Genomic DNA, 15,121 nt, shown 5'->3' with positions numbered 1-15,121 from the left:
CTTCCGCCCCGCCTGGTGCAGTAAACTCTCTCTGACCCAACGACATGTCCGCAGGCGGAGGCATCGGACCAGCATTCAAAAAAAAAAAAAAACACCCGAGATATTTAATAATGTATTTGGCAAGTGATTACTTTAACTCTCACACAACCTCTTTTTTTTTTTCTTCTTCCATTTGTGGCATAGTATCTCCTCTTGTCTGTGGAAATATATTATTTAAAACAATTTAAATTGGAAGTACTCTGAAAAGTAGAATTTATTTGTATTCTTATGATGAACAAGAGGATCACATATTGTGAAGTATTCATTGCGTGAGACCTATTGTATTGGGACTGTTGAAAGTGGCAAAAAAAATAAAAGACTGGTTAGATTATTGTTAATTCCATATTGTTTTATTGGCTATTTCTTTTAAATACATTTTGCCTTGACAGTGGCATCCAATCAATATCTAATTAATTCCCTCTGTACCACAAATATAAATAGTTAGCTGTCTTTAAGCAATGATCTAACATTTTGGTTTCTAAAAATGTTGTGGAAGAAGTTTTTTTTTTTTCCAACTTTATGTTGGAAAAAAACAAAAATCAAATTTAGTGATTTGCCAAAGGTTTTAGGAACTAGGACCAAAAAGATAGATACCACAATGGCCAAACATGATATAAAGATGGACTGACACACTGTGCTGCTACATTGCCACAATAACAAGGCAATAAATCAATATTCATTTAAACTGAAATATTTGTAAACATTCCTTAATCTGTTTTAATGATTTCAATGAAAGTATCATTGTGTATGTTGTATGCTTTAACGAGATATAGATTTTAACATTAAAGAATTTCTCCATTTGAGGTTTTTATTATTTTAAAATTATTTGAAAAAGAGCATATTTACAAGTAATAAATGTGCTTTTTAATAGATACCTGGTTGTCTAGCTGGTGAAAAAGAATCTACAAGTTGCTATCATACTGCACTGGCTCATACCATTTTAAAATATATAAACACATTCCCAGGATATTATTTATGTGGTAGTTAAATGGTCAAGGTGAATTATACAGCACAAATGGAAGTATTGTAAGTGTTGCCCTGAGGATCCTCAGCTGGTTGGTTGTTGAGGGGACAACGAATGCATATAAGGTCTTAAACTGTAGAAACATTTAATGCAGCTGAAACGACCAACTGTTAATAGATCTAAATATAGGGAAGTACTGAAATCAGTCGCCGAATTGTTCTTAATTTCTCAAAGTTCATAATAAAAAAAAGGCTTCCTCTAGAATGGATTTCCAGAGATTACTGATGCAAGGATCACAGAAGTATTGAGTTTTCCCTTTCAGACAGTGCATAGTCAGCTACCTTTGGTGGATCTAGTACAGATGAAAACCTCTGGTTCAAGTTCAAACCCACCTTGTTTGGTAAGCTCAGCCTGTACAGTGACCGGTCTGCTGTAAAGCCAACAATGTTGTCCTCAAGTTGGCTCTTAGGGGGCATTTGGCTCTCATTAAATTCAGGGGAGGAGGCTGCATGACTTTGGCATACTTCCTCTGCGGTGGGTGCCACATGTGCCTGGTGCTAAATGTGTATTGCACAGTGTGTGGTTCTCTAAAAGGAGAGGAGACCCAGAGACATCAGGGGTAATTATGGCTGTTTAAAGCCCATAGGCAGTTTTTCCATAAGCCTTAACTAATTACCTAATATAATAATAATAATAATCTAATTCTATCAATCTATTGTATAAGTATAGTTAAACTACTTTAAACGAAATATTAAAATAAACAACTATGATAATTATGACAGTAAAATAAAGTGAATGGAAAATATTTTTTACATGACACATTACTCATCTATCATCAATTACACGTAACAAAATATCCTCTTTTTCTCTTGTCTCTTTTTCATTTGGTAGGATTTCCTAATACTCCTTCAGCATTCACCAGACATAAAAAAAAACGTGAATTTTCACGGTTGAAGTCATCGATGGCTTTGTTTGATTTCCAGTGATGTAGTTTTGGACTGGGTGGCACCAACTGTGTCACCATACTTTGACCAGAAATCTTTCTGCGTTCAGATGCTGCCATCTAACTTCAAAAGGAACAAATCAGACTTATTTTCCAAAAAGGCACATATAATATTCTCACAGGTGGTTGTTAGCTATAGCTTTCTTATTGTAAAAAAAAAAAAAAAAGTTAAGAGGTGTTGGTATCAGTCGCAAGGGATGTATTGTTGTCATGTTAGAGAATGGTCTCAGGCTTAATTATAGTGCATGAGGCTGAAACAAAGGATGTTGGTTTCGAGGGAACCTGTTCTCTGAATGAACAGGTGAAGCAGCTGCAAGCTCAATTTTGGCTGAGGCTGTTTAATCAACTAGACTCCTTCATTTTCTTCTATCTCTCGCTTCCATCGCTATTTCTCTTTCCTCTCTCACTCCTTGCAGATTAAAGGAGAGTGTCTTGTGTAAAGAGGGGCTTTTCCACTCTGGGGAAACTCCTGAAGTAGATAATTGGAAAAAGAATGAGTCATTAGAGCCTGCTAAGAAAGAGGCTTGTCAATCTTAGTCTCAGTAATTGTGGGTGGAATTGTACAAAGTGCCCACATCACGTGCTATTAGTTATGATAATGTTTATAAACATTTTATACTGTGTTGATAAAAAAACAAAAAAACAAAAACAAAAAAAACTTAGCAGCCTAATATGTTCTGTAAAATAATATAATCTAATGTGTCATGTTTCTTGGCATATACTTGAATTGCATGCGGTAATTACACTAATACAAATGCATTCCACAGTCTTCTCACTACGCTTTTATTTTGAAGGAAACCTCGCCGGGAAGTCTTGTAGACACGCCCCCGTCGTGACGTTGGTGCGAGTGCGGAAGTAAATGAGCTGACTGTCCACATGTGGAAAATGGCTGCGAATGAGGAAAAACAACAGGGCCACAGACCCGGCATTTATAAACAGAAAAATAAAGGACACAAACATGGCAAGCACCGGACGAAAGGCGAACTTGAACGAGAAAACAAAGGTAAGTCGGGTTCGATTGCGACCTGTTACAACTGACGTCAGATGTATTGTGGTAGCTCGTGGCTATGGCTTCTGCAAACACGTGTTTAGTTTTCTTGTGAGGGCTTCGGGGTGGCATTAGTTCAGTAGAAAATATGTCGCATGTAAGTCAAGTCATTGTAGGATATTTCGTGAAAACGTGTAATTGTGTGCCGGACATATTGCTCCAGTTGATCTACGGTCCTTTAACGCTCAGGGAACCAATCAGATCTCCCAAATATTACAGGAGACTTACAAAAAAAAAAAAGTTGTCGCACGATTTTACTCTTTATAGTTTGAAAGCGGTCAATTTAAAAAAAAAAAAATTGATTTCATTAATCATCACATAAATTAAGATGGCACCATTGCACACTATTGCACACAGTACAATAACAATGTAATTGACTGAGAAGCTGTTCCCAAGTACAAAGTTTGAGTTACAGATTGGAAATAGCATGGACATTGTGACAGATCCCAAATTAGTGAGTCTGTTAGATAGAAAGGAACAGTAACAATCGGAACAAATAAACACATCTATTCATCATTTAAAAAGTCTAGTTTCCATTTACGATGTACTGAGACTGACAACAGAGACTTTATGTGTCTGTTGATGTTTATTTCTGACATGCTGTTGGTTCACAGGGATATTTATACAGAATCGAATGTCCAATGTGTATAGATTTCAAATTTAGTAACTTGCACAAGATTCATGTATTGAATTAATATGAAATATCCCTTCTTCTGTTCAGTGTTTTTCTGTTATTAGTCAATTTAGATGTGGTAGTTCAGTGTGTTTGAGTATTGACAAAACAAAAGTAGTGTGGATACTATCCATTAGAGGAATAACAAAACACTGTATGGCCCAAGAAGGATGCAGCGATTCTGTATTTCTCCAAAAATGTACGAGATATAATGTCAACAATGACACAGCGCTGTTACACCTTAGTGATCTTACCTCCTATTCACCATTCACTGCTATTCTGAACATCCTAACCTTCCCAAAGCAAAGGCAGCTGGTCTGTTGGATTGGACTGCATCGCACTCTACAGGTGTTTTTCATCTGTTGTGCACCAAGCACATGTTTTAAAGCATCAAGGATATTGTAGACATCAATCAAAACTACCACAGTCCTTGTTCGCACAGTTTTCAAATATCTTCTAAAGACTTATTGACAGCTTAGATCTGCGTTGTCCATTTTACCTCTGGGATGTGTTATATCATAGCAGCAGGTGAAATATGGAGTTATAACCAATGTTTACTTGAACATGTTGGTGCACGATGCTGCAACACAGAAGGCAGTTGCCAATATATTATATTTTTTATACTGGAGGCTCTTTTGTAATGTTTGTGGTTTATATTCTAGCATATCTTGGAAGATATTTCTTAACTAAACTGGGCATCGATGTGGCACTATATTAAATCGCTTCATACATTAATATTGTACCAAAGAGCATGTTACTAAAGCAAAATCAAGGAATTATTGAGTTCAGTTTCACACTTGAAACGTACATCAAATAAATGCTGGTTAACATTCTCTGTTTTGTATATCGCCAATTCTTTAAGGGTTTGCTCAATTAAAGCCTACAAATCGGTCTTTGAATGTATGCACCTAAATATATGTGCATGTTGCCACTTCAAACTGTATATATTTACCTCTTTGTCCCAGACAACATTTTGCAGTAGTAAATTGTTGTGTTGAACTGTCTCACAGGGAGAGTTTCAGTGACGGCCCTCACCAAAAAACAGAGGAAGGAGCAAAAGAAGATGGACAGAAGACACAAAGCCAGCCAGCTGCGCAGGAATAAGAAAGACATGGTAAATATGATGTCGCATGAAGAATAAACCTTCTTTGATTTCCTAATTGATGCTGCAGTGTGTGTCTCTCACCTATTTTTAAGGTCCTGACGGAAAAGCGCCGTCTGGGCAGCAGGGATGGTCCTCCTCATTTGGTGGTTGTGGTGTCTCTTCATGCCGGAGTCGATGCCGGTGTCACTACCAAATTGCTGCGTGGAGAAGGTGCAGGGGGCGTCGTGCATCAGGAGCGGTGCATCGGTGGAGTCAGTGACAGCTTTGGGCTCATTGTGCCTCGTTTTAAACAGAGGTTCACTTTTCTGAGCCTCAGCACAGGTGAGTGTGGAGGGATATGGGACGTTAAGTCAATGAAACTAAGTGAAATGCCATTAAGTCTTTTATGAACAGTTGTGGAGAACTCTTTGATTAGACCAGATCTGCCCAATTTATGGTCGACGGGCCAAGCTTGGCCCTCAACTTTTTTGTTTTGGCCCACGAGCTTATTTGACAAGTTTATTCTCCCAAAAAGAATCATGTGGATGCTTGATGTTTTTTACAATAATTTCTGCAAAGTAATAATATTACTAGTAAGCCGATAAAAGAGTAGTGTTTAAATTGATCTAAAAAATTTCTAGGTTTAGATAATTAATTTTCTGTATATAACATTTTAATGAAATGTAATTTCACATAACATAAACGTGTATCTTTGGCCCACGACCCTCCACCCAGATACATTTTTGGTTCTTTATAGGAAAGAATTTGGACACCTCTGGATTAGACTGAAACTGTTTTTCAAGTATAAAGTTGCTTATGCTAGTTAAAAATGCACTTCTGTTTGTACAGACGCACTTGTGATGCTCCATAGAATAACTACAAACTCAAAACCAAACACTTATTATTCAGAGACGATGAAATACGATCTCTGTCTTTCACTGGGTATAATGGCTTTGGGCTTTACATTTGTATTCACCTTGTCATTTAAATTCTCCTAATACAAGTATTTACAGTTGTACTGTTTCACCTGCTTTTGTTTTCCCATTCTGAAACCTCTGTAATGTTTTCTTTGGACAGCTGACATGCACTCCCTGCTGGACGTGGCAAAGATTGCAGACAGCCTCGTGTTTGTGCTCGACCCTACTGAAGGCTGGGACGGCTATGGAGACTATTGTCTCTCCTGCCTCTTTGCTCAGGGCCTCCCCACCTATGGTGAGCAGAAATCTGACCACAACGCTGGAGCTCATTAACATTTTTTAGAAATTGATTTCTTGGTGTACATTCTCTAAGCCCCTGCCTCTCTCCCGAACTCGCCTCCTGCAGCACTGGCGTGTCAGGGTGTGTCTGATGTTCAGGTGAAGAAGAGGGTCGAGTCCAGACGAGCTTTGGCAAAGATCACCGAGGTCCGTTTCCCCGATGCACGTCTCTTCCCTCTGGACTCGGAACAAGACGGCACCCTTCTTCTCAGACACCTGGGCAGTCAGAGACAGAGGAAGCTGGGTTTCCGCTCCAGACGTTCCCATCTTTTAGCTCAGCAGGTCACTTTTACGCCCAACAGCCCCGCTGAGGGGACGGGAGGTGGACCTACCGGCCTGGGCACGCTCTGCGTCTCCGGGTACGTCCGCGGCCGCCCGCTGCAGGTGGACAGACTGGTGCACATCCCTGGACACGGAGACTTCCAGCTCAGTCAGATTGATGCTCCATCAGACCCTCTTCCCCTCAACGTAACGATGGCTAGACCTGCAAAGCCTGGCAAAGGAGCAGATGTTGACATGGTGGTAGGTGTTGTTTTTTTTTTGGTCATGTTGAAAACGTTTCCTCAAAATAAAATGTATCCCCACCCACACATATTTATGAATTAGGAAAATTGTGATTATTCTATAACCTGACAAATATGTTTGTTTATGCAAAAATAATAGAATGCCGTGTTAAACGATAAGTCATGTACACAACTCCAATATACACAACTGAGAAGATGATCACTTTTACTGTTACATAATAATTGAAGTGCACACCTCTTTTTTAACTGCTTTAGTGCAGAAAATATTAAAATTTGACAAAAATGAAAGCAGTCCTAGTATTGATTCTTAGCATGGTACTTTACATTGTAGTTTACTAAACAAATAGAGTGGCCGACTGGAAGGTCAAGGAAAGGAAGGAAGGAAGGAAAACTTTAAGAATATATAACGATCCACTGTTCTTTTAATAATGTTACACGTAATGAGTGGAAGTCACTGGGCTGTAACCTGCAAAAACTACATTTGAAACCTTTTGATTCAGAACTTTTGTCCCATTGACCCAGTCATGTGTGTATCCCACAGGAGAGAGGGGGGGATGAGGCTCCAGTGCGGATGCTCATGAAAGCGGACCCATCCTGCAGGGAGAGTCTGCAGACGGAGGCCGAGGTGGACCCCATGGACGGAGAGCAGACATGGCCAACGGAGACAGAACTGCTGGAAGCTGAAGGTGCAGAATCAACACAGAACAGCAGTTTGAGATGGTGCAGGTGGTAAAATGAAGAAAAATTTGAAGGCTCCCTATTTCACTGAGATGAACATTAAAGTATCACTGTGGCCGATCACCTTGGCAAACCTTGAAGTGAGCGGCAACAATTCTTCATCTGCATGAATGGTTTGCCAAGTATTGTTGACATTTGCCACATCCGTTGAGTGCAGTCTTATAAAGCACAGATTTTTACATTCAAATGTAGTTAGTTTTAAAAATTTTTTTTTTTTTTTTTTTTTTTTTTTTAAACTGGCCATATGTAATTTAAGCTGCCACAAAAACCGAGAGCTCTCAATCTTTCTCTGATGTTTCTCTTTGCTTTTCAGAGGCCAGGAAGAACAAACGAGTGATGAAGGTTCCTAAAGGGACGTCAGACTACCAGGCCACGTGGATCGTTGATGAAGATGAGGAGGAGAATGGGGACCTGGATGAGGAAAGCAGCGATGATGATGACGATATGATGGATGAAGCCATGGATCGAGACGAGGAGGAGGAGGAGGGCAACTCTCAGGTACACATAGAAAGGTTCAGTGTGTAGGATTTAGAGGGATCTCCCAGCAGTAATGGATGCTTTCATGAGTGTACAATCACCTGAATCTAAGCATCATGTTTACATTACCTTAGAATGAGCTCTTTATATCTACATATGGAGCAGGTTTTCTGTTACAGAGGCAGCCATGTTGCACTGCCATGTTTTTACAGTAGCCTGAAAGGGGCAAACAAAACGGAGGTTTTCAACCTGCAACCACGCAGCTAGATGGCGCTGAATCTCACCCACTACACTTTTACACAACTTCTGTCTTCTGCCAGGGAGAGGAGTTACAAACACCCTGTTGACAAGTGCTCATTTTCAAAGGCTCCACAGTAGCCTACTAGTAGTCGTCTCTACTGTTATCAAGCGGTAAATGAGTTGTGGATAAATGAAATAGAAGGCATTACCACCTCTACACCAGGACTCGTTTCATTGTCAGAATCTGATCCAGTCGGTCTGAAAACATTTCAAGAGTGGCATGATTGAATTATTTTATCCCCACTCTAGGGATTGGCATTTCACTGAAAATTACTATTCAAAGATCGCTCTGAACTATTCGATTTAAAAAAAATAAAAATAAAAAATTGACTATTTTGAAGGAGTTTGACTCGGAACTTGTTGACAGCTGCCGTCATCTTTTCTCATTTCTGCTGCTTGCACTGTCGCATCTAATCCCTTAACGACAGGAACCTCTTAACTTTAGTAGTCACATATACTCATCTATTTTTTTAATATTATAACGACTATTTGAATATTCACAAATTGTGTCCCATCCCTACACGTCATGTTAGTAGCTGGCTCAGCTGTCAGAAGTATGAATTTATCCAGCCAGCAGAAAATGTCTCGCCAGACACCACATTTAAAAACTCTGCATACAAATCCACACAGATTTATGGGGTGGAGGTGGGTTTAATCAGCATCGTGTTAAATTGTTTATCATGGGCCTGAACATAACTGACATTAATTTATATGTAGAAGTCCCGCACTATACCTTTTAAAGTGTTTTTGTCAAACATTTAAAGTAAAACATTGGTTAAAATAATTCCTCAATTATCACAATTTATTTTAAGTTCACTTTGATTTATCGTTTGTTAGATAGTCTGTACTGCAATGCCCTGTTGTCATAGCAACAGTGTGGCCGAGGTCGGGCAGTGTACGCTCGTGGGGGACGATGAGGACAGTAACCTGCGGAGGAGCTGTGAAGTGTCTGCAGCGGTGCATACGTGACCCACGGTCAGTGCACCTCGCTGCTGGGAGGCACTGTTTGTTTTCTCAGTGTCTGTCTCAGGCCTGGAGTGCCAGGCTGCTCACCGCAACAATAGTGTTTGGAGCTGGGGTCCCGAGAGAAGCCTCCTGTCTTCCTGTCCTGTGAACAGAACTTCCTGTCTGGACGAAGGGAGGGGTCGAGCATTTATTTATTTCCAGCTCTGCTTGAAAAGAAGTCGGGGAAACTCTCCTTATGCAACGGGATCATTACGATTTGTGATTGTTATTAGCATGCATTTGATGTCGAGGTTAGCGCACAGGAATACGTATTTAGGAGGCGGTAACAATAGTGGAAGGGGTACTTCAAATGATAATGATTATTTTTATTGCAGCGAGGATGTTGGAGAGGTTGTGAATCAGCCCCATGCTGAGTGCTTTCCGCTCATGTGTCTGGCTGCTGCTGTAATTCACCAGTTGAGGGACCAATGTAAAGCATGTCTTCTTTGATGATTCGTTTCCTTTTACACATGCATTGCCAAGGGAAGCAGAATTTCTAGATGCTGCGATAAGACACATTCTTATTTAACACACTCGAGAAGGCGCTACATTTAAATGTATGCAAAACAGTTTGAATTCAGGAAATTCCTGATCACATTCACACACAAATACTATTCTGCAGGCACCTTGGTGTGTTTACTATGGCTCTTCTGGTCTTGGTTATGTTTGGCTATTATACAATTAGTTTCTAAACTTTTATTCCCAACAAATAAAAGTACAGTGCAATAACAGCATTATACTATACAGTGCAGCAAGGGAATACTAACTGAGACACGTGTTTATGGAGGGCAGTTAGCAGTGGATCTGACTGATCTGACTGGAATCCTGATGATATCATCCCGCCCACCGATAGCGTGACCTGACTGCACCACAGACCTGTCAGTCAAACAGACACGCCCCCTAAAACACAGCTTAATTTTGAAGTAATGAAGGATTATTTTCAGATGGACCTCCAGAAAACTAATAAGAATGAGTGACTTTAGTGAACATAATGACTTGTAGAAAAAAGATATGACTTTGTATTTAATGACAGAAGTTGAATGGGAATCTGTGGAGCCGGAGGCTTTTTGGAGCCGACCTCTAGTGGCCCTCGGTGGTATTGCAGTTTAAGGCACTTTGTAGCCTGGAAGCTACGAACAATTTTATATACAGTCTGAGGTCTATGCAGTGCAGTGTTACAGTAGATGTGTGCTGTAGGTGGTGACGTGTAGAGCACTTCAAAATAAAATATTTCAAATCTCATGTGGTGGTGGCAAAAAAGTCAGAGACGTATCTCAAAATCAGGACGGAGCATAACCAAATCTGTCTGAGGTTAGATACCACAACAGTTTCTATCACCATAAGATTCATTCTGTATCTTACCTGCTCAGGAGCCTGGTTCATGCTGTGCTTCAGAAGATGATGGTGAGGATGAGGAAGAGGAAGAGGTGTGCTCCACAGAGCGAGGTGGAGCCGATCAGCGCTACGATGAACACATTGATGAAGCGGCAGAAGAAGAAGGCCTGAAGCGCTACAGAGAGGCTCGATCCAATGAAATGTTTCCCGACGAGGTGGACACGCCCCGCGACTCCAAAGCTAGAATCAGGTCAGCGTTTCTTCTATGACAAATAAATCGCCAATGTTTAGACATGAAGTCACAGGTGAAGAGATGATTCCTTTTATGCTGTTGATGGTCGATGATCTGTTGCTGTCCTCCTGCTCCCAGGTACCAGCGCTACAGGGGCCTCAAAAGTTTCCGCTCCTCCCCCTGGGACTCCATGGAGAACCTGCCTCTCAACTATTCACGCATCTTCCAGTTCCAGAGCTTCGAACGCACTCGCCACCGCATCCTGGCCGAGGCTGCAGCCGAGGAAGAGGGAGCCATGGTAAAAATACAAGAAAGAAAAGAGAAGCTGTCTTCATCTGTAACTGCACTTGTATGTATTGTGTCTGACTCTGCTGCTGCTCCACTGACTTCAGGATGGCTGGTATGTTACGCTGCACATCATTGACGTGCCTGTTTCTGTGATGGAGAGCGTCCAGTCTGGCAAACCTCTGGTGTTGGTGTCTCTCCTGCCCCACGAGCAGAAGGTATCGATCGACACCTGAAAGCCTGCGTTTGACTTTCTAACTGTCCACTAGAGGCAGAGTGTGACAGTTACTGACTCTTCTGGCCTCATTATTTCCTCCTCAGATGTCGGTGATGCATGTCTTGGTGCGGAGACACCCCAGCAACACGGAGCCGATCAAATCTAAAGAGGAGCTCGTGTTCCACTGTGGATTTCGAAGATTCAGGGCGTCGCCTGTCTTCTCTCAGCACACCTCAGGTAGAACCATTAAATGTATATACAAGTGGACGTAGCTTCCGGGTCTAAAAAATGAGGCCGATGCAGAAGTCCCTTAAGCTGCAATACCACCGAGGGCCACTAGAGGTCGGCTCCAAAAAGTATCCGGCTCCATAGACTCCCATTCAACTTCTCTCATGAAATTCGAAGTCAATAAAATGTCTCAACCAGTTATCTCGGTGTCGTTAGCTAAAGTCACTCCTTCTTATTCGTTTTCTGGAGGTCCATCTGAAAATAATCCCTCATTCATTAGAAAAAAAGCTTCAAAAACATGTTTTTGGGGGCGTGTCTGTTTGATTGACAGGCCTGTGGTGCAGTCAAGTTACAGCTATAAGTGGGCGGGATGTAGTATCGTCAGGTTTCCAATCAGATCCACCGCTCACTCCCCACCAGCTCGTCCATATATGGTCACTTCCTGCTCCAAACTGGCAAGATGCCAAAGGCCAATATCTGAACTCAAAGATTCACGACAGCCGTTCACAAACCAACGGGTGAGGTCACTGTTGGTTGCCGCTTGGGTAGAACCTTTGCTAATCAAACAAACGTATCCCCACACCCACACTAAGCCTTAACTTAAACTCTGCTCTTCTTTAGCTGACAAGCATAAGATGGAGCGCTTCCTGCAGCCCGATGCCCCCACTGTGGTGTCAGTGTACGCTCCCATCACCTTCCTGCCTGCAGGAGTGCTGCTCTTCAAACAGAGGAGCGACGGTGAGATGAAAAAGTCCTGTTTACACTTGTAGACAAGTAAATTTAGTTAGCAGTCCGTCTGCATTCCTGTTCAACTCTTGACCGTGCATCCTGGTGTCAGTTTAATTGTTCGATTTAATTATCCACTCGAGCTGATAGTTGAGCTCGTGTCTTTCTTCCCACATCTTTCCAGGCATCCAGGACCTGGTGGCTACAGGCAGCCTGCTCAGCTGTGACCCTCAGCGCGTCGTGCTGAAGAGGATCGTGCTGAGCGGACACCCGTTCAAAATTAACCGGCGCTCTGCGGTGGTTCGTTACATGTTCTTCAACAGGGGTGAGAGGACGTTCTCGTACTTTCGCTAATTTGACCACAGAATATCACATAACGTGCGACTTTAATGTTCTTTTTTTCTTTGTTTTCGTGACAGATGATATCACGTGGTTCAAGCCGGTGGAGCTCAGAACCAAATGGGGTCGGAGAGGCCACATCAAGGAGGGTTTAGGTGAGAAGATCTGAGAAACAAAGCTCAGTGTCAGCAGCTTCTTATCTCTGGTGAATTCTGACTGCCATGTTTTATTTTTGCAGGGACACACGGTCACATGAAGTGTGTGTTTGATAATCAGCTGCGCTCTCAGGACACCGTCCTGATGAATCTGTACAAGAGAGTGTATCCTCGCTGGACATATGACCCCTACGTGCCCATGCCTTTACCCTGGGTCAAGAGAGAGGGCGGTGTGGAGATGGATGACTTGGACATGGAATAGTTGAGGGAGACATTATCAATGTAAGACATGTGTTAACAAAAAGACAAAACATCAATGTGAGGGCATGACACTTAAAAAAAAAGAAAAAAAAGTGTCAAATTGAACTATTTTCATCCAAAGTATCTGGTTTGATTGTTTTTCACCCCAAAACCTCCAACTTGCTGCGTCTATTTTAACCACTAGGTGGCAGCGATGAATAAGTATTAATAAAACTTTCTTAACTGTTTCTTTGAGCAACTTTCACCTTTGTTTAAAATGGGTAAAAAAAAATCTTTGAGTGTCCACCACTTATGATCAGCTCAAAGGCTGTTAGCACAACAAACAGCTGCAGGTCAAGTCATTCAGTTGTTTATCAAAGTCTCACGAAGACTGGAAACTCTTTGAAGTCATGCGTGCCTACAGCCACATTAAAATGTAAGAATTGGGACGGAATCATTTTAGAAATAATGTTATTGGTATTTGAGGAACTGCAATCATGAAAAAAAAACAAGCAAAGTTGTGTTTTTAAGATTAAAAAAAAAACTCAGTAATGTGTCTGAACTGTGTACGATTTGGACAAATAGCAGTCGTCAGTCTTGTTTATTTATATTGTCTGTTATCACAAATACGCCTCAGTGGACTAAAATAAGAGAGGCTGCAAAGACCCTAATTAGTCTCAGACTAAATATAATGCAGTACGAAACAACAACAGGCAAGACTTCCAACTCCACCAACAGATTTTAAAACACGGCCGTCAGCGTGACGGCGAAGAAAATAATAAAAGCTTTAACAACAATTCTCCAAACAAGTCGTTGTGCAACACCATGTACACCACTGTTTCTTCATGTCACTTACAAGAGGAGTGTCTAAAAATAAAAGTACTGATAACACTTCCAGCAGGACTCAAAAACACACACACACACACACACACACACACACACACACACACACACACACACACAGCTTTGACTACTCTGCCCCTTTCAGACTGAAGTGTTTGACAGTTTTGCATCCTTCCCCCGCTCCGTACTTTCCTGCTCAGGGACTCACTGATTTATGAATTGAAATATTTATCATAAAAACTGAGCTCTTCCATGCCTGCAGCAACATGATTCATCCGCAGCCTCTGTTGGGACTGCACCGCAGAGGCATGCCAATATGTCTGGGAAACCAGAAGGTGAAGACTTCGGGATGGAGAGGAGAACATGATCCAAGGAGAGAAAGGGGGGAGCAAAAGTTCACCCTGTGCATTTTTTTTTATTTGATTACAGTGGAAAAAGCTGAAGAAAAAAAAAAAAAAGATAATACGACCCAGTAAGACAGATGTCTCTGTTGCCCATGGGGGGGGGGGGGCACACGCTGGGAGCTCTGGACAGTTTTGTGGTAACACTCAATTTATTTCCTACTTTGCTCTTTTAAAAAAAAAAAAAAAAAAAAACGTATTAAGGCGAGGGCACGAGGACACTGATGTGTTGAACACATCTTGTTAGGGAGGGGAGGGGGGGTGTCCTCTGTAGGCCAGTAGTTCACAGTGAGGGGAGGGGAGGGGAGGGGGGGGGGGTGGTCCAGCCCTCCCATGATGGAGAACGCTCTTATAGTAACACATACAAACATGGAACTGGATTTAGATGCGTACACTAAATTTTTTCGCTGACACTATCAATTTGAAACAGATAAACATTTGGCTGCTGGGGGACCGACTGCGACGTGGTAAGACTGCATCCAGCCCATAAGTGAAGTGTGTGTTTGGCACAGTCCACTGTCAAAGAGGACGTGAATGCTGGTGACTTAGTGCTGTTTGGATCAGGAATGTCTTGTGGTTCCCAGTTCGCTGCCACCACACTCAGTTGGCTCTCACTGAAGATATAATGGGTGAGAGATTTTTTCCGTTGGATGTGGATGGAGAAGCGGAAGGAGAAGAAGAAAAAAGTGGGGCAGTGAGGGAGATAAGAGAAGATGTTCGGCGTGAATCAAACCAGAAGTGGAGGGGAGAAAGGAGGAATGTAAAAAAAAAAAAAAAAAAATTAAGTGGTGGGACGCATCGATTTTACAAATTAAAAAAAAAACATTAGTGGGTGAGAAAGAGAGGGAGAGAGAGTGAAATGGAGGAGTGTGAGAGGCGGTGTGGGCGAGGGAGAAGGAGAGCGAGAGTGGCTGGCGTTTATGGATTGCAGATGTGGCGCTGTGGGGTTTTGGCAGGGGCCGAGCGCGCCTGAATCCTGCACCGGCTGGGTGGCACCGGGGTGAGAGGG

At 41.9% G+C, this 15,121-nt stretch overlaps 1 protein-coding gene across 1 annotated transcript; it reads left to right on the top strand.

Annotated features, from left to right (window-relative positions):
• The first annotated feature begins 2,810 nt into the window (after positions 1-2,810).
• Positions 2,811-13,450, top strand: tsr1 (TSR1 ribosome maturation factor). The gene is made up of 15 exons (XM_069161394.1): positions 2,811-3,009; positions 4,738-4,841; positions 4,925-5,153; positions 5,889-6,023; positions 6,135-6,589; positions 7,133-7,277; positions 7,643-7,827; positions 10,482-10,696; positions 10,817-10,976; positions 11,071-11,181; positions 11,285-11,417; positions 12,030-12,146; positions 12,319-12,459; positions 12,554-12,628; positions 12,712-13,450. Exons 1-15 carry the CDS (start codon positions 2,883-2,885, stop codon positions 12,888-12,890), a joined length of 2,511 nt encoding a protein of 836 aa, XP_069017495.1. The 5' UTR covers positions 2,811-2,882; the 3' UTR covers positions 12,891-13,450.
• The last annotated feature ends 1,671 nt before the right edge of the window (positions 13,451-15,121 follow it).

The sequence above is a fragment of the Embiotoca jacksoni genome, unplaced genomic scaffold (genome assembly GCF_022577435.1).
Source record: "Embiotoca jacksoni isolate LCO1_2020_lvr unplaced genomic scaffold, fEmbJac1.0.p SCAF_28, whole genome shotgun sequence".
Classification (NCBI taxonomy): Eukaryota; Metazoa; Chordata; class Actinopteri; family Embiotocidae; genus Embiotoca; species Embiotoca jacksoni.
The sequence above is the reverse complement of the archived record's forward strand: the minus strand, read 5'-3'. Positions and strand labels throughout refer to the sequence as shown.

Bases quoted from the DNA above. Each gene is read 5' to 3' on its own strand.
- tsr1 (XM_069161394.1), top strand. From the start codon at position 2,883: ATGTGGAAAATGGCTGCGAATGAGGAAAAACAACAGGGCCACAGACCC. The intron at 12,147-12,318 runs GTGAGATGAAAA...ACATCTTTCCAG, and splicing joins CTTCAAACAGAGGAGCGACG to GCATCCAGGACCTGGTGGCT. The intron at 12,629-12,711 runs GTGAGAAGATCT...TTATTTTTGCAG, and splicing joins CCACATCAAGGAGGGTTTAG to GGACACACGGTCACATGAAG.